General features: G+C 34.1%; 5 protein-coding genes across 6 annotated transcripts in view; 1 reads left to right on the top strand and 4 right to left on the bottom strand.

Moving 5' to 3' along the window:
• The window catches only part of LOC109130241 (protein kinase 2A, chloroplastic-like), a 1421-nt gene extending 269 nt beyond the window's left edge, over positions 1-1152 (bottom strand). The window contains exons 1-3 of the mRNA XM_019239722.1: positions 786-1152; positions 175-521; positions 1-71 (exon numbers count right to left, since the gene is read on the bottom strand). Of these exons, the coding sequence (XP_019095267.1) occupies positions 1-71; positions 175-521; positions 786-849 (482 nt within the window). The 5' untranslated portion in view covers positions 850-1152. The remainder of the gene's footprint in view (positions 72-174; positions 522-785) is intronic.
• Positions 3209-5184, top strand: LOC104773124 (UDP-galactose/UDP-glucose transporter 3). The gene is made up of 7 exons (XM_010497676.1): positions 3209-3419; positions 3637-3734; positions 3831-3961; positions 4056-4086; positions 4172-4275; positions 4367-4488; positions 4583-5184. Exons 1-7 carry the CDS (start codon positions 3316-3318, stop codon positions 4986-4988), a joined length of 996 nt encoding a protein of 331 aa, XP_010495978.1. The 5' UTR covers positions 3209-3315; the 3' UTR covers positions 4989-5184.
• On the bottom strand, positions 5348-8943 carry LOC104773119 (transcription factor MYB36-like). 2 transcript variants are annotated; one of them, XM_019243440.1, is made up of 11 exons: positions 8342-8943; positions 8034-8227; positions 7892-7938; positions 7674-7730; positions 7468-7540; positions 7319-7374; positions 7043-7213; positions 6646-6946; positions 6405-6547; positions 6035-6317; positions 5348-5952 (listed from the first exon to the last, which is right to left on the bottom strand). In XM_019243440.1, the coding sequence occupies exons 2-11, from the start codon at positions 8124-8126 to the stop codon at positions 5842-5844; spliced, it is 1335 nt and encodes a 444-aa protein (XP_019098985.1). In that variant the 5' UTR covers positions 8127-8227; positions 8342-8943; the 3' UTR covers positions 5348-5841. The 2 variants fall into 2 exon arrangements, with proteins under 2 accessions (XP_019098985.1, XP_010495971.1); XM_010497669.2 differs by having other exon boundaries at positions 8034-8943.
• Positions 12761-13572, bottom strand: LOC104773110. Its single transcript, XM_010497660.1, has one exon. The coding sequence runs from the start codon at positions 13494-13496 to the stop codon at positions 12915-12917; it is 582 nt and encodes a 193-aa protein (XP_010495962.1). The 5' UTR covers positions 13497-13572; the 3' UTR covers positions 12761-12914.
• On the bottom strand, positions 13716-15426 carry LOC104773103 (binding partner of ACD11 1-like). The gene is made up of 5 exons (XM_010497654.1): positions 15317-15426; positions 14891-15022; positions 14718-14793; positions 14494-14607; positions 13716-14345 (listed from the first exon to the last, which is right to left on the bottom strand). The coding sequence occupies exons 2-5, from the start codon at positions 15007-15009 to the stop codon at positions 13920-13922; spliced, it is 735 nt and encodes a 244-aa protein (XP_010495956.1). The 5' UTR covers positions 15010-15022; positions 15317-15426; the 3' UTR covers positions 13716-13919.

Raw genomic sequence — 18431 nt, 5'->3', positions numbered from 1 at the left:
CCTTCAGCGCAATACCCAATTAGTAATACAAGATTAGGGTGACTAAGTTGACCAAGATAGTTTACTTCAGTCTGAAAGAAAAAAAAACCAAAACAACATCTCAGTGTCAGCAAAACAACCACACACACAGATCAATCATGGTGAACAGAAAAAGGGAGAAGAAACGGTACTTACCAACCACTCTTTATGACCTTGAAAGCCTTCAGGCTTAAGCTTCTTAACAGCAACAACGATTCCAGAACCAGGTCGTGAAGCAGTGAGAGTTGATTGATCAATCCATCCTTTGAATACACAACCAAAACCTCCTTCCCCAAGTACACTATCAGGACGAAAGTTCTTAGTTGCGTTCTTCAGCTCGTTAAAAGTAAAAGCTTTTAGGTTTGGCGATGAAAGTATCTCTCCTTCTGTCCTAAGTGCTGGTAATGGTCCTAAACTACTATCTGTGCTGTAAGAAGCTGTGCTTAGTCCTGAAGGTGCCGTTGAACGGCTTGTCTTGCTCGAAACTTTAGTGGATGAAGCAGCTACACCCAAAAATGATCAATCAAACATACGAACACCAATACGGATATAAACGTTGACAGACACAAGTAATAAAACAGAGGAATTCGAAAAGTTTGACTTTTTGATGATGATCCAGAGATGATGAACAAATAACTTAAAAAGTTACAAAGATTTTAACTCTGACCCGCAAAACTATTCTTAAAAAAACCATTTTGAGAATTAAAGAAGAAATCTCCGAGAAACTTAACATAGAAACCAAAATAAGTAGGAGATGAACTAATTACCGGAATTAGCATGGGAGCTATGGTTGCTATCCACTTTAGCTGATGAACCTAAGCAATTACCCATTTCAGATAAGACCCCAATATGGAGAGACAAAGCTACTGTTCTCTTGGAACAATGGAAACAGATGATTTAAGACAAAAGAACAGAGTCTCGAAGAAACCAACAACACAAAACAAGCTTTGTTTTCTTGTACAATAGTTTTTATCTTTTATAGTCTTAACGGCGGCGCAGTGTCTGCCTAGCTGAATATATGTACACGCAAATAGAATGAAAAATATTACAACATGAGAGGAAAATCTAAAATAAGGAGAGAAGAAGGAACAAGGAAGGTGAAGAACATGGGATCAGAAGCCAAAGTACATAAATGATACAAAGTCGTCGTGTCCTTCTTGTTTTGATTCTCAATTCTCATAATAGTTTATGAAAATGACAAAAATGCCCTCAAGTAGAGAGACTATTATGAGGATAGTTTTGTAAATTTTATGTTATAAGTACGGTAACGTCATGCTCACGCCAATGAATGTCGGATTATATTAAAATTATGCGACAGCTTTGCCGATGGATTCATTCAGTAATCTCGAGTGATAATTACTATGGAAAAAGTCGTATTCACATCTATTATCGTCAGATATTATCTTGTGTCACTCAGATTTTATTATACGAAGATATTCAAATTCTTCAGATATGAATATATTAATTCATAATCATAATTAACTAACTCAGGTTACAATTAAATTCATATTAAAATAGTTTATTACTATTTTGTTAGAACACGTTTTGATAAATCTATAATATAGTTCCAGTATGGAACAAAAAAAATAAAATTATATGGTATTGGTTTGTTGTTTTATTCCAATTCCAGTGATGGTCGTCGTTGACGTCTGTTAAGGGACAAAAGAGTGGTGGGTCTCTGGATCGCCCACATCGTTGAAATTTTGATGGCTATTTTGGCAATAATACTTGCTATATATCGTTCACAATTTTTAGTAGATAACGTACCCTTTTAATCAAGCCATCATTCAGTATAGCAAAAGTATTTAATAGCGATCGAGGGATATCAGTTTTTTGTTGTTGGTGAAGATTAAAAATTCAGTATATCATTTGACGCCGAGTACCAAAACTATATTCTTCAGACTTGGGCAGAAGTATGTACCTGCGATGCGAAGAGTCATATATAGACTCACAATATCAGATGAAAAACTTTTTTTTTTTTTTCTTTTATCAAATCAAATGAAAAACAGCGAAGAAATTAAGATAGTGTGCTTGGAGCTGAAGTTTAAACACTAAAAAAACCGATCTCCAATTTAAAAACTTGTGCCGACAGCGTTTATACATACACTGATACACAGTATTTAACAAATCCATCATATTGATAACAAATATTGTGGTATTTTCGTCTTGTAGTTGGCCAGATGATGAATGATAGAAGTTAATATCACATACAAATAGAGAGATTCAACTTTCAAACTAATATGTTATCTTTTAAACGTCGAAGTATATGTATCATAACGATGTGTGTTAGTAGTTAGTACTGAATAATCAGATCATGGATAACTAAACAAGTAGACTCGCAGTAGAATCAATATATTTGTAATCGTAGATGTAAAGGATGGTAATTTTAAGCATCATTTATATTTTTGAAAATATAATGCGACGTAGCGGTGATTAGCGTTTTAGTTTTTGGTGTATTTCTAAATTCTTAGTTTTCAATTTATATCCTATATATGCATTGACCCAAGAAAAGCTGACTCAAAATTATTATCACATTGCTGTTGACCGGCAAATTCTTGTTCTTAATTCCTTTATATTAGATATATTAATCCCTCGCAATACGCAAGATATTATTATATTGCTACATAAGCCTACATTACAGCCTGACCAAGTCACTTGTATTCAGTATTCACTCATAAATATGTGAATGAGTAATATTAATTCACTCTTTTGACTCTTCAAACCAGATCATAGAGATTCCTTCTTCCTCTTCTACATTATTTACGAATAGGAATCTACATTCTTTTGATAAGGAAAAGCCATAGTAATATAAAAAAAAATTACCAAACTATCAATCTATCATGCATAGGGCATCGCAAAATTTAAAATTCATTACATAATTTAACCATTTGTATAAATCGACGAAATAAATTTATTCCCAATTTGATATTTATTTATTTTTCATACGTGCAGTTCAGTTGATAAAAGGCCCAAGCCCAAACTATAAAAACAAAACGGCACGTAGTTGCACTTTTTATCGTAGACATGGATAGCAGTGTATGTGACTTGGATTCCAGAAATTAATCCACGTCTAACAGCCAATCAAAGATGCGATGTCATATTATACATCCAATAAAATAATTACACGTGGAACATCTACGTCTCTCTCGCGCCTCCGGACACTGCCATCATAACTCCCGTTCCCACTTGAGATCGATCTCATTAATTTCGATCGCATAACTTAAAAAAACGTAAACAAAATTGAAAAATTCGAAATTGTTGCCGGAAGTACCACCGGAGAAAATTTTACAAGCGACAATGGAATCTCACGGTTCCGGTCTCCGACGAGTTCTACTGTTGTCGTTCTGTGTCGCCGGGATCTGGGCTGCGTACATTTACCAAGGCGTTCTTCAAGAGACTTTGTAAGTAAAAGCAAAAAAAATCTTAGGGTCGAATCGATCATTCTTGTTTAGCTCTTTGATTTTTTCTCTCGATTTTCTTTGTTCGAGATTGTTGCTATTCTAGGAATCCCTTGTTAGGTGATATGCGTTTTGCTATACAAATTTTGTGATTTGGAATTTATAGAACTGTAGCTGATGGAACTCAATTTTTTTTTTTTTTGTAATTTTCGAATTTTAGGTCCACGAAGAAATTTGGAGAAGATGGGAAGAGATTTGAGCATCTAGCGTTTCTGAATTTGGCTCAGAATGTAATTTGCTTGGTTTGGTCTTATATAAGTAAGCATTCGAATGTTTACTCTTTTCGTTTTTTATTCACTAGATGTTCTATGAAGCTGATATATATTTTGTTTGGAATTATTTGAATATGGGCAGTGATTAAGCTGTGGTCCAATGGAGGTAGTGGTGGAGCTCCATGGTGGACATACTGGAGTGCTGGCATTACTAATACTATTGGTCCTGCCATGGGCATTGAAGCTTTGAAGTATATTAGTTACCCTGCTCAGGTAATTTTCAGGCATCTTTAGACATGGTACACTATGGTAGTGTAATGATACTTGAGGTTTAAACCTTTCTTTATGCAAATCTTGCTTTCTGCAGGTACTTGCAAAATCTTCCAAAATGATTCCAGGTGAGGTGTCAATTTAGAGCTTCAAATCATAATCGCTGTCAACTGTTGCTATGTGTATCTTATATAAGCTTTTTCCTTCTTGTAGTTATGCTGATGGGATCCTTAGTTTATGGCATAAGATACACCTTGCCTGAGTATCTTTGTACCTTTCTTGTTGCGGGAGGAGTATCCATGTTTGCCCTTCTTAAGGTAAGGCAGATCTGCATTCAGGAACTTTGATCATGACATTTGGTATACTCTGTATCTGTAAATGTAGTAACTTTCTTTGAATTGGTTTCAGACAAGCTCTAAGACCATCAGCAAGCTGGCACATCCCAATGCACCCCTTGGTTACGGGCTTTGCTTCTTAAACCTTGCCTTTGACGGATTCACAAACGCCACCCAGGATTCCATTACCGCAAGGTATGATTCTTGACGTTCTGTCAGAAACTTTATCCAGTCAGAACATCAAGTTTGTCATTCATTTGGACATAATCATCGTAATACATGGATGCAGGTACCCCAAAACTAATGCATGGGACATAATGCTTGGAATGAATTTATGGGGAACCATATACAACATGGTCTACATGTTTGGACTGCCACATGGTAGCGGATTTGAAGCCATCCAGTTCTGCAAGCAACACCCTGAGGCAGCATGGGACATTCTAATGTACTGTCTATGCGGCGCAGTGGGCCAAAACTTTATCTTCTTGACAATTAGCAGATTCGGTTCTCTAGCTAACACAACCATAACCACAACCCGGAAGTTTGTAAGCATCGTGGTGTCGTCAGTGCTGAGCGGGAATCCATTATCGCCCAAACAATGGGGATGTGTGTCGATGGTGTTTGGTGGATTATCTTACCAAATTTACCTGAAATGGAGGAAGCTGCAGAGAATGCAAAAGAAGAAAAAGACTTGAAGCTGAGAATGAAGTTCCAGATTTTTGATTCTTCACAAAAATTGTTTTTGATTTGGGAACAGTTTACTACAAAATATAAACCCAAGAGGTCTGAAAGTTAGAGAGAAGAAAGCTTAGTCACATTAGCAAAATGTAAACTAATGCATTTTATTTTTAGTAGAAAACTTATATATATCAAAACCAAAATCAAATCATATTTCCACTCATATATGTCTTTACAATCATATGCTGCAATACAATATCCTAAGAGGAAAAACAAGTTTTAAGTTCTGTTGTCTTCTTCTTCTGCCATGAGAGAATATCAACAGATGAACAGGTACAACTTGACCCTCTTCTGAGTCCTTTTTTTGGTCCTAAAGTTACACTCTGAAATACTTTTTTATATATATGTGATAGAGATTCTGTACAGAGATGATGAAAACAAATTAAGAAATCACGGGAAAATGCTCAGATGATGTATCTGAGTATGACCCTTAAGAGACAAACCAAAGAATTTTTCTTAAAGACAACACTGGTGCCTTCCTTTGTAGATGGCTTCCTTATATTTTAGTAAGAAAAGAAACTGAAAGCTGAATCTGAGTACATGGCAGATTCTTGAGAGCTTTCTTTTGATTGGGGGGCTAGAAGTGTTACCGTTAACATTCTAGGACCAACGTAGAAACTTTTTAAAAAAACCCTGAGGAAGGAATGCAGATCATGGCATGCCCGCTTCACAAAAACTTCCAGGCCGATATGGCTGCAAAACCTAAAATGAAATCTAAGCAAAAGTGGGGAAAAAAATCACGTCTCCAAGGAGACAAAGCTGCGGTTTATGGTATGAGAGAGATGGACCAAAGACGGTTGGTTGGTTGGTTTACAAGCTATGAAGAAGTACTCTTTTGCAAGGGGGTGGTTTTGAAGGATTAGCACTTGGACATGGAGAAGAGGACTCAATCCCAAGTGTTTTTAGCAGGAAGCTCCTTTCCTGCAAAAGCAAAAAGTCTTTTAAGACTCGATCTTTGATCAAAGCCTAAGTACTATATGATGAACATAAATGATGAGCTTACACTTTCAGAGAATTGTGGACTTGGGATACCATCTGCTAGAGATCTGAACAATGGTGTGACCTGAACAGGCGAGCTGAACTTTTCTTCCCCCGAGATGGGCAAATTCTCATCAGGATCTTGTGGGACATCGCAAGCTGAGGGCAACTCCTCCCCAACTTGTTTATGTTCTGTCTGAGTATCTGATAATGATGGTTGTGTTCTATTATCACCAGACTGATCCAGCATGATGGTTGATCCTGAACTATACTCAGAGCTAGCTGGTGAGTCATGAAGATCAGGTTGCCTAAGGACATCGTCAAATGAAAAGGTTAGACAATCAAAACATTAAGACGAACACAAAATTTATGTGGTGTCTAAAAGCTATTTTCACCTCCAAGATGGCTGATTGTCTTCATAACCATTCCTCAAATCCTCTATAAGGTCCTTAAACTCCTCGATTTTAAAATCGAAATCATTTATTCCATGTCTGAATAGATCATTTTCTTTGCCTTTATTCAAGAAATCCTGAAGGACCTGGACATAAACATACAACAAGAGAGAGATTGAAGTCATGAAGCTTAAAAACATTTTGCAATATCGTTATGTTTTGAAGTTTTGGTTTCTTGGCCTACCTTCCATGCATTCTCCATGCTTTGTTCTGTGTTGTCTGCATTAACTTTTAGCGCCAAGGAGCTTAGAAGTTCAGCTTGTTGCATCAAAGCTGTCACTTTTGGATCATCCTTCTTAAGAAACATCCCTTCACCATCACTCTCCTTCACATTGCTTGTTTGATTCTGGTCCTCCAAGCTATCATCAATACCTATGGCATTGCGTGCCAATACCGAAAATGGTGACCTCATCATGTTCTGTTTCATACAAGACTCAGGCTTACCATTGTTACTGATATCTGTGAGATCTAGAATGTTACTTCTCCTGTATAATAATAACCAACAAAGCACACAAAATGTGTGAAGTTACTTGGATAGATTTATCTTTATTAGATCAAAACAAAGCAAAATAAAACATTACCTCATTCTCTTAGCGATAGGAGCTTCGTTCTCGGCTTTTTGCGGTGTACTAATACCGTCTAAGAACAACATTCTTTTGTTGGTTGAGTTGTTGTTCTCTATAGCCATAGCTTCATGCTTGGCCCTCTTCTTACAAAGTGTTGTAAACCTGTTCTTCACAGCATTATCCGTTCTACAACACACACACACACAAAAACAGAACATTAGTTTAATCACTCTGGTCTTATTATGATGACTTCATTCACCCACCATTAAAGCTTGAGCGCTTTGATTATACCTGCCTGAAACCACCTTGGCTATCTCAGTCCATCTATTCCCAAATACTCTTTGCGCCTGAGAAAATCACACACAGGAACATAAAAGATCAGACATAAACCACAAAAACACCAAACTTTTAAAAAGATCTTATCCATGTAATGAAGTCACCTCACACAAAAGCATATCTTCTTCAGGGGACCAACCTCCTCTCTTGAAATCGGAGTTTAAATAAGTATACCATCTGCAAAACAAATATCCATCTCCGGATTCAAAAAAACAAAACACAGAGAGAGAGAGAGAGAGAGAGAGAGAGAGAGAGTTTTGGCACAAAATAAGCAGATCAGTTCATCAAATATATATGATACGAATGAAACCTTCTTCTGCATTGTCTTGTGCTTTTATCTTTGAACTTGGATGCAATTATCGCCCAACTAATATCATCAAAATAACATAAACAGAAACAATATAATCAACAACCTTTTTAAGAATAATCCTTCTTTTCAAAAAAAAAAAAAAAAGCAATAAAAAAACAAAACTTTTTTTCCGAGAAAATAAAGAGAGAAGAAGAGTGAAATGAGTAATGAAAGCTCACTTTTCAGTTCCATGTAGAGTAATCTGTTCTCTTAGTATAACATCCTCCTGCAACTCCATAAACCCATTTCAGAATCAATCAAGAACAGAGCAATAAAATACTATACAACAAAAAAAAACAGAGATTCATCATATACACACACCTCTTGTGACCAAGAAACAATATGACGTTCCTTTTTCTTGGAATCTTGGTTGTTGTTAATATTCTTCTTTTTTTTCTTCTTCGTATCTTCCATTTTTTCTTCTTCTTCTTCTTTTACTTCCTCTGTCTCTTTCTTACTCTATATATCCTCTCTCTCTCTCTCTCTTTCTCTTTCTTTCTTCGACGCTCCGTTACCTTTTTCAGAAAAAAAAAAATCAAAAAAACTTCTACTATCATACACACAATGACTGCTTCAACTTTTTTCCAGGAAAATAAAAAGAAAAATCAGGAAAACAAAAAACAAAAAACCTAATTAAAGACAAACTCTGAAAAGGAACTCATTTTCGTCACTCAATACTCTCAAGTTTACCCTGCTTTATTTTATTCTCCACTTCATTCCTCTGTTTCGATATATATATATTTATATATATATATTGTTTTTACAGAGATCGAGTTTCTCCAAAACGGCTAAAAGAAGAGAGAAATAAAAGGCTTCTTCTATAAGAAAACACATGTGTCTCGTTTTATCAAACTCAAAAATACGACTGAAAAATAAATTATAAAAAGAACCCATGAAATTTTTCGAAATATTTTCTTGATTATATATATATGTGTCTTGAAGTAATTTTATTTCTCTCTCCACATGAAAACCATTTTGTAGAACTATAATTAAATATATTTAAGATAATAATAAAAGAAGAAAGATTTTTAAAAATGAAAATGGGAAAGCCAACGGAAGGAAGAGTAAGTGCGCGGGTATGAAGGCAAAGTTTGAAAAAACTATACTAATAAAACGCTGAAACCCATGACCTTTGTTCTCCATTACTGCCTCCTCTCTTCACCAGTTATATGTTTCTTTGTCTTTCTTTCTTTTTGTAAATTTTCCTTTTGTTTTTATTTTATAGACTCTTCTATTTTGGTTTATTAATTTACATCTAGTAGTAAGTTAGTCCATTGCCATTGGGTTTTGTTAAAGTATAGTAGTAGATAGAAGTAGAAGAATATTATTGTAAGAAAAACACTTGCCATTATCTTACGGTACTAGTGTCGTCTAGCTTGAATTTTGTGGAGAACATGATTACTTTTATGGGTTTCCTACACCGGGTTTTTTTTTTTAAAGTTTGGTTCAGTATATATTGGCAGAATATATGGTTACATGTATAATGTGTATATAAATATGTATATCAGTTGTTATGAAAGGAATGACATATTGGCATGTACAATAAAGTTTTTAGTTTCAAGTACGATTTTATGTAAAAGTATTCTTTTAGTTGTTTGAAGGCCTTTTACTTTAATGTTTTCTCGTTAAATTCATCTAGTAAATTATCTAAATTTAAATATATTATTATATATTATAGAATGTATATTTGAAAAGAAAAACAAAAGGTGAGAGTAAACAAAAATTAGAAAATGGGGAAAAAAAAAGTATACTGGATTTGGAAAAGAGAAAATAAAAAGATGGTTGAGATTGGCAACACTTCGTTGGTGTTTTGTTAAAGAGGGTACATGACAAGTAACGTGTGATTCAACGGCCATTATTCGTTTGATTTCGATTCCTTCAGCTTTCAAATTTTAAAAAAATCTTCCAAAATTTTATTTATTTTAATCCCAATCTATGCATAGAGAAGCTTATTAGAGAAAGTCATGTCCAATGAGCTGTTTCAATTTAATTTAGATATACCCAAACGGAAGCTCCCACCAGTCACGACGAATGCAATTAATTTTGGTAACTACTTGCTACCCTCTCTGGAGTCTAGTCTTTTAGTGTGTGTGTGTGTGTGTGTACAGATGAACGAAGTAAACAACCAAATAGTTGAAATTATTAATTCTTGAAGTCACTAATTTCTCACCCTTTCGAGAAAATGATTTAACTTACTTTTGGAAAAATGAGCCGAATTAGTGGTTTTTCTTGTATAAATAATCAGAAGATCATGTTTCCATGTTTTATTAGTATTTAACTTTAAATAAATAATACTATCAAAGAGAGAAATAATCAAGTTTTGATATTATTTCGAAATTAAAAAAATCAGTTTTCACAACAAAAACAAGAATAGTTCATGAGTTATGAACTGTCGAGTTTTAATTGGAACATGAGATACAAGCGATACATGTAGCGCGTGTGGTGCCTTTGGATTTGAATTAAGACAGCGAAGCGCACCTCTGACATATCACATTTTATAAACAGTTGCTGTAAGAAAATATTGTATTATTTTACTGTTACTTAATTGTCTTTTGTCCACATCCATTGTGAATTTATTTATATATATTCGCTTTTTGTAATTGATTCTCTCAATTCTATATAGTTAGTTAGTTTTATGCCCAACTTTTCATTCTTCTCTTCTCAGTTTCTATTTTGTATTTTTACTCTAAAGTATCAATTAGTGCATGCAGTAACATACGATTACATAAGTGTCAACTTGTGTATCTGTGCATGCAGTAACATACGGATTAGCAATAAAGACTTCTAAACCAAGGATTGAATGAAACTTCTCTTTTATTATTAAGTGGAAGTGCTTTTTAAAGATTTATTATTTTTAAACCAAAAAGTTTCGAACCGAGTCATAACCAGACGAAAGTTATATTTTTGTTCTGTATAGTAGAATTTGGAAATGGTTCAAATTCATCATATCTCAGCTATCGATTAATATTAAACGTTAATAGTTTTATGCTAACTTCATTTGGAAACTTTTCGGTAGCCGATAGCATATAAAGATTTTTGTTTTCGTATCCTTAATTAGATCTCTCATTCAATTAGTTTCTTTCGAAAAGACATTAAAAACATCTTAACAATGAAAAAGATAAACATTTCAGGTCAATCTTGGGTCCTATTTCACCCCATTTTATTACTGAATAACAATAATACCTATATATTATATTCTTATAATAATACTTATGTGCATGTTTATATCTACAACTCTACATATTTGTACGAACGTACGTACGTACGTGTTGTATCATTCTTCGATCACTGGCCATCCATGTAGTGCCTAGCTATCAAACGTATGTAGAATACATTAAGAATATTTTGAATGAAAATGATACGTGAATTAACGTAACTCTCAACGATACCTTAGTCACTACTCTCAATAAATAGGAGATGTACTAATTATAAAACATGATTTCGATTTGTAACTGACTGATGTATGCATATGGAGACAGTGAGGCACAATACAACTTATAGTATACTTTTATATATCATCATCTGTATGTCCATTGTCCAAGAAAAGAAAGCACATGAGCATTGTGCCAAGTGCATGTCAAGGAAAAGTCAAAAGATTCAATTTTAGTAGTAAGCGGACCAAACAAAATTCTAAATGCAATTAGATTGTCTCGTTAGAAAAACGATGTTTAACAGTTAATACTATTACATCCCGATTCAACTTTAGTGCCCATATAGTTAGGCGAATATGCTAATTTGGTAATGACTTCACCACTTTTCGTATATGAGCCCTCTATATATGTATTTAGTTTGTCTACCCTCGTCCGACAATTAGTTAGTTGTTTTAGGAAGTTCATAAGATTTTTCAGTTAATCATGCATATTATTTTGAGGTTTATGTTGAACAGGAAGATGTTTTGGCGGGAGGAGAATCAGTGACTCACTGTTTCATTCTGTTCCCTCCACTAATCTGTTAATGACTTACTGGTACATGGACACCACCCACAATTTATCAACAGTTAAAATCATTATTCCAACAAATAAAACACACACGTAGAGGTGTACATAACTAGAATGGATGCATAAAAATTAGATTCTCGAGCATAACATTGATGTGATCAACGATTTTAACAACTTACATTTACACTTGCATGGGATATATTGAGTTACACTTTAATATCTCCACAAATCAATAATGTGGAAAGATAATTTATTATATTCTTATAGATATAATTATTTAGGTCGCTTGCGTAGTTTGACTAATTATCTTTCCAATGTATATACATATAAAGTTTGAACATCTTAAGAAAACATAATCTAATCATTCTCACAAATTAATAAATTAACAAATGTGTGTGTTATATGGAGTATATGTTATGGAGCAAAAGGGTCGGTGGTATGAGAAGGCCCACAAGCAGACACCGATAGAGTTACAAGAAACCAAAAAAGGACTAAAGTCTATGATAAATAATGGAACCCTATGTAAAAGCCTTCCTTTCTACTTCACATTTTACACTACGAACACATTCACTTTTTATTTTTTATTTTCCTTTCTTTTATATTCCCTTCATTTCAAAATATAAGATGTTTTAGCCAAAACACATAATTAGACATGTTTACTTTAAAAAAGTTTAACAAATCATAAACAAAACTGCATAAAATAAATAAATTAAAAAATTAAAAACTTGTCTAAAAGTAGTCTAGAAAATTGAAAATATCTTATATTATAAAACAAGCAAAAACCTCTAAAACATCCTATATTATGAAATAGAGGGAATATAATTTATCCAACGAAGAAGTCTTTCTAATATTCGGTGCCTTTTTAATTTTCTTTTACTAACTTTATCTTCTTCGTCTTTTAATCTTTTAAAAACGGATCACATGAGTTTTATTGGATGTTTAACAAAGAAACAAAATAAAGTTTAATTGGATGTTGATTTTGCTGCTGTTTGGGTACTGTGTCTCGATTCTAAGATGGGACGGGGTTATTTGTCCTCTCGTGTACATAATATTTTATTTATAAAGAGAACGTTTGACGTAATAAGAAGATTAGTTTAACGAAGACATATATTGAACAAGAAAAAGAAAAAATAAAAGGTTAACAAAGACTTATCGTTAAAACAAATATATAATATATCAATGATTAATCAGAATGAAACAAGCTGCATGAATTAAAACGTGCTTAATTATGTTTTTGGGGTGCTTAGTTATGTTTTCCCCCCTTTTAACCTTTGGCGCCAGATTCTTTCAGAACAGCAGGCTGATCAGCCATAGATAAACAGTACTTTGCAATCTCTCTGAACTTAGGAACGCTTCTCAAATCCACTTTTGTCCCATCTCTCAAAGTGATGATGATGTCACCCCATTCTCCTATGAACCTCGGCACGACTTGAACGTCCTTGATCACTTTGTACGAGAAATCGCTCCTGTCTTCTCCCGTTAGTCCCGAAATCACCGTCACGCGGAGGTTGGTGAACCTGTAACGGAGGTTAAAGGCTCGAGATACAGCGGCTAATGTAAGTGGGAGCCAGAGGATGGTTAGGCCTAGGATGAGATTAGCCAATAGATCACCGTAATGAGCTCCTCCGTCGAAGTAGATGGTTTCTTTCTTCACCGGTTTGGGATTGGAAGGGACGGCAGAGGCAGAGGAGGAAGCTAGGAGCAATCTTTGGATTTGTCTTTGTGGCAATTTGGTGGAGGGAGACAGTGAAGAAGCGGGGAAAGAGAATGTTGTAGAGAGGAGGAGGGGTTTGCGGACGACGGAGGTTACGGCTGTTGACGCTGGAATTGAGGAAGAAGCTGCCATGAGAGAACGATTTGGAGTTTGATTGTTGAGACTTGAGATTGGAGCGTAAGAGGTTGATGATGACTACTCTGTTTTTTTGGATTCGATGTTTGGCACGCAATGTACCACGTGGCGTAAGCTCTATGGAGAGCTAGTCTATCCAAATATTGAATCAATATCAACCGTAGATTCCAGAAATTATTTCAGAAACAGATCATGCTATTAAGTAAGCTGATTAGAGAATGAAATGAAACTATAGTGTATATAAGATGTAGTAGGTACTGCGAGTGTGTATACATTGTTTAGTGTTCGTTATGATAAAAATTCATAAAATCTTATCCCACCTATCCTTTCATAAGCTAGTAGTAAGTTATTCATGATCAGCTTTGCATCATATAATATTCACAAGACGGATACGGTTCTGATCTGGTCCTCTGTCTATAGTCACTGCCTTGAGCCGTGGTTACCGAGATCAGATGCAGCTTTAGCAGCTCGCTCTAACGCACCAGAAAGCCAAAGAGCTCCGTTTGAGAAGTAACTGCTATTGACGACACTAGTTGCAGCCGCTGCTGCGGTTCTTCCTGTGGCAGAGATGGCTGATTTAGCCGTGTCTGAAACATGGTACCTTTGGTCGGTCATTCTTACAGCTTCAAGTCCGGTGAAGATTTTGTCTGTGAGACCGATCCTCTGCTCTAATTGGGATGCTCTAGCCATCGCCGCAGCTGATACACCGTGGGATTCATCAAAGGTTTTAGCTTTGCTTAAAGCGTCTTTGCCTAGCACGAATCCTGTTGCAAGCATTGTTTTCACCACTTCTTGAGCTTTAGTCACTGCTTCTCCAGCGTTGAACTCTCCTCGTTGAGCATGAGGCTACCATGATTGAAGAAAGAATGAGCTTTAGATATAAGACCAAACATCAAACTTTCAACACAAAAAGACTACTGAAGCAGTGATTGTAAGATTCTACTATTTAACAAAACACAGAAAGATCAAAATGTGTAAAAAGAGAGATTCGTACATGTGAGTATGATTCATCTTCAAAACCCCGCGGAGCCGCATTCCAGAAATCGAACTCTTCGTGATGTTGTCCCCAACGAGTGATACAAACACGCTGATCCAATATCGTTGCGCCCTGAAGATATCGAAAAATTCCAAAGGACTGAGTTATATATGATGCTCAAGAGACACTTACCAAAAAAAAAGAAAGAAAAAAAAAGTGAATCAAATGAAAATAACACTTACACTGAGTAAAACAGCAGTTTCTTGAGAATAAGAATCCCTGAACATCACATAAGCAGTACATGCTTGCTCACCTGACCTGGTTTCATTAGCAACATACCAAAGTTTCTCTTTTGAATCCATAACATGCACCAATGTAATGTATCAAATTTTGTAAGGAAGTAAGGTTTGTTTACCTGACAATATCAATATAATCGATTGTACCAGAGAAAGAGAAGAAATCAATAAGATCTTTCTCAGTAACAGATGGAGATAACCCAGTAACTTCAACACCATACCCAATTTGATGATCCATCTTTACTCAACAGCTGTAGAAGAAAAAAAAAGAAAAAAAAAAACCTAAAATATTATAACATAACCTAATTCGATAGATTAATCACTTCCAGAAGAAATCGAACTCATGAATATTAGGTATCTTATATACACTTTTCCCGATCTCTACCTCATACCAAACTTATCTTTACATGATTCTGAAATTTCAAGCGAAACTTGAGCAAGAACGGATTGCAAATTGTATCAAGAACACCGAAATCGTTGATTCACACATCATATTACTACAGATCTAGAGAAGAAATTCAAATAAATCGAAGGATCGAAGTTACCTGTTGCTGTTGACCAAACCACACACAACACAAAGAGAAGCTTGAAAGAGAGACAAAGGTGATGATGTGAGTGGGAAAGGTTTTAAGTCTACTACTACGACCTTTTCAGTGAATGAAACAGACGCAATTTCAAAAGTATAAATACAAGCTCAATATTGGGCCATTAATATTATGAGTGAGCCCATAATGTACACGATTCTAAATATATAGATATTCTTGCATAAAAGGCCCAATATTTACAAATTACAAACTATTTTTTAAAAGATTTTTTAGTTTTGTGTGAAAGGGGGCTTTCAGTTTTTAAAAACAATAATTATACTTTCTTGATTTTTTTTTACAGGCAACACATCCGATGTTAATTATTTCAAGAAACTAATTAGAATAATACTTTATTGTTTCTACAAGAAGAAAAAATCTATAGATAGACGATTCTAACATTCTAGAACCATTTATTTTTTTAGTATACCTTTTGTACTGTTACATACGCATGTTTGATAAATTGTAAATATTATCTATCCAAACCGTCCAAAGTCCAAACACAAACAGGTAAAATACTTTTTTTTTTCTCCCTGATAACTTAAAAAAAATTCTCCTAAAGAGACATATTGACAAAAAGAGAAAAAGAAAAGGGCCGTGTGCCTAACAAATGTTTGATGTATTGGTAAAAAAAAACGCAAAGAACATTATTGTTATTATTTTGCAATATGAGCCGTTGGCGAAACCAATACTTACGTCTCTCTTTCTCCATCTCTCATTGTCCCTTCCTACTTCTCTTCACCGCCACGTGTGTATCAAAAACTTCAGATTGATCTAATTTAAGTATCTGTTTGTTCAAAAAAAAAGATCTAATTTAAGTATCTCAAAATTTTATGTGTGGTTCATCTTTTGTATCTTCTGACTCTGTTGGCAGTGTTCCTATGTACTGTATTTTTCACGGAAAACAAAAATTCACTGTTAGAAATATGCCTTCTTTACATTTTATAGTTTCATTTTCCATTGCTTACCAAAATTATACCTATATTGAACAACAACAACAACAACAAGGTGCTACTTTAAATAGCTTTGGAAGCTCAAGCATGTGGATTATGGAACATTCAACTAATACGTGTATATGAAAAACAAGACCAGTATATTTAACAAAACTAAATACTTTAGAAAGCCTTTTAACAAAAAAAATAATTAAATACTTTATAAGTGTTTTAAATTATAGGGAATAGTTGAGTAGTATTGTTCCAAGTCCAAGAAGAACCATTATCTTCACCATATATATATGATGTAAGAAATTAAAATAAAAGGTTGACCATTTACAAGAGTATCTATTGTTCTACAGCTATAGGTTAGACGCTTTGATTCGGATTGGAATTTCATAACGAATATTAAAGAAAAGATTTTGATATTGAGTTGACGTCAATTCGAAAATCTACAAAAACTACAACGTGTTTATCAAAACTCACCTAATTTTCTTAAGTCGCAATTTTTCTGTTTGTCTTAAATTGACTCGATTTTTAGTCGATTCAAACATCACATTCCAAGTTGATATCTCCCAGTTTTCCTCTATTGTTAATAATGTTTATTTTGTTCGAAAGCTTTTTTTATATGTGATTCTCAATTTCTTTATATGCGCGTTTAGCCGATGATAATCTTTGTCATTATTGTTTCACCGAACATAAAATACCTTTGCCAACAAAACTGAAAGAAACCTCTGGTTTTTTTTTGGGTTCATTCAATTCCCCCCACACCAAAAACTAAAATGACCGACCAAACCTAATTATTATTGGATGTTAATCATGGATTGTTCTCTTCTCTCGGCAGTCGGCATTAACCTGATGGACAGCACAAACCATAAACCAATACCCAAAAACTAAACACAAAATGTTTTAATAAGATGAAAACATGTGTTGCTTTATCTTTAACCAAAAAAAAAAAAATAGTGTATTGCTTAGACGATATGCGGTATTTTATATTATCCATATACAGAAAAATTTAGAAAAGTAGATGTAATTAGTTACTTTAAAATCTATTAAATCTTCTAAGTTTCTTACGAAGAGCACGTGTTGAAATTAGTCGTTGACTTGAATGACAAGGTATTGTCAAAAGAGGGGAAAAAAGAAGAAGAAGTAAAGGTATTAGGAGCCACCACGTTATCTCCGACTCCTTCCGACGGATAATTCTAAACAATTAGCTGGTATAACAACAATATGATACACACATTACTTTTTCGATTTTTTTTTTCCTTTTTGGTAAAGAGAAGAAAATATTGTAATGTGTTGTTGCAAGTTGGCTTTGTAATGATAAATTTTCAACCTAATATTTTTGTTGGCGATTTTTGTCTTTTTCCTCAATAGTGTATACAGAGATGTAGCGTGGGCTGTCACGCATCTGATGATGGCTCGTCAAGTAAATATTGTTAATCAGTCGCATGAGAAGGCAATATTAACTAAATGGATACAAACAAAATGTTGGTGTTGTTTCTCTTTAGCAAATCTTTCTACCCTTGTAGTAACATTAATACGTAGAAATGTAATAACACTTTTACTTTAGGAATGTAATCATCAATTAAGACACTAGCTAACTTAAGAGGATTAATGTGGAAAAAAAAAAAGAATGTGAACACACAATATAAACATATCACGTGGACAGCTCTTAGGATTTCACTTTCAGACACAAGTCACTAAGATACGCCCAAGAAAAACAGTCACCTATTCGATAATTTTAGTAGAAAATTCAAAAGCAACAAAAAAAAAAAAAAATCTTTTCCTCCCCTACTCATGATTCGTTGAAAACGAAAAGAGAGAATAGAAAAAGTTAACCATATGAAAATAGAAATAATCCATTGGGATATCAATTCGTTTTTAAGGTTATATGCATTTCTGCGTGTACATCAAAATATCGTTGATAAGTTACATACTTTAAAACTCATATTTGTTGACCATTGACTCCCAAGTTTTACAAATCTAGAGATTTCTATTTAAAAATAAGTCCACAAACTTTCTCTCTTTTTTTTTTTGGGACCAACTAAACTTTATCTAAATTTATTATAAGATCCTAATTAAATGTCCCAACGATTAAATTAATAACTTATAGAGTAGTTATAAAATATTAGATCTTAGATCTC

Source organism: Camelina sativa, chromosome 3, assembly GCF_000633955.1.
Source record: "Camelina sativa cultivar DH55 chromosome 3, Cs, whole genome shotgun sequence".
In the NCBI taxonomy this organism is placed as follows: Eukaryota; Viridiplantae; Streptophyta; class Magnoliopsida; order Brassicales; family Brassicaceae; genus Camelina; species Camelina sativa.
This window is presented reverse-complemented; position numbering and strand designations above follow the sequence as displayed.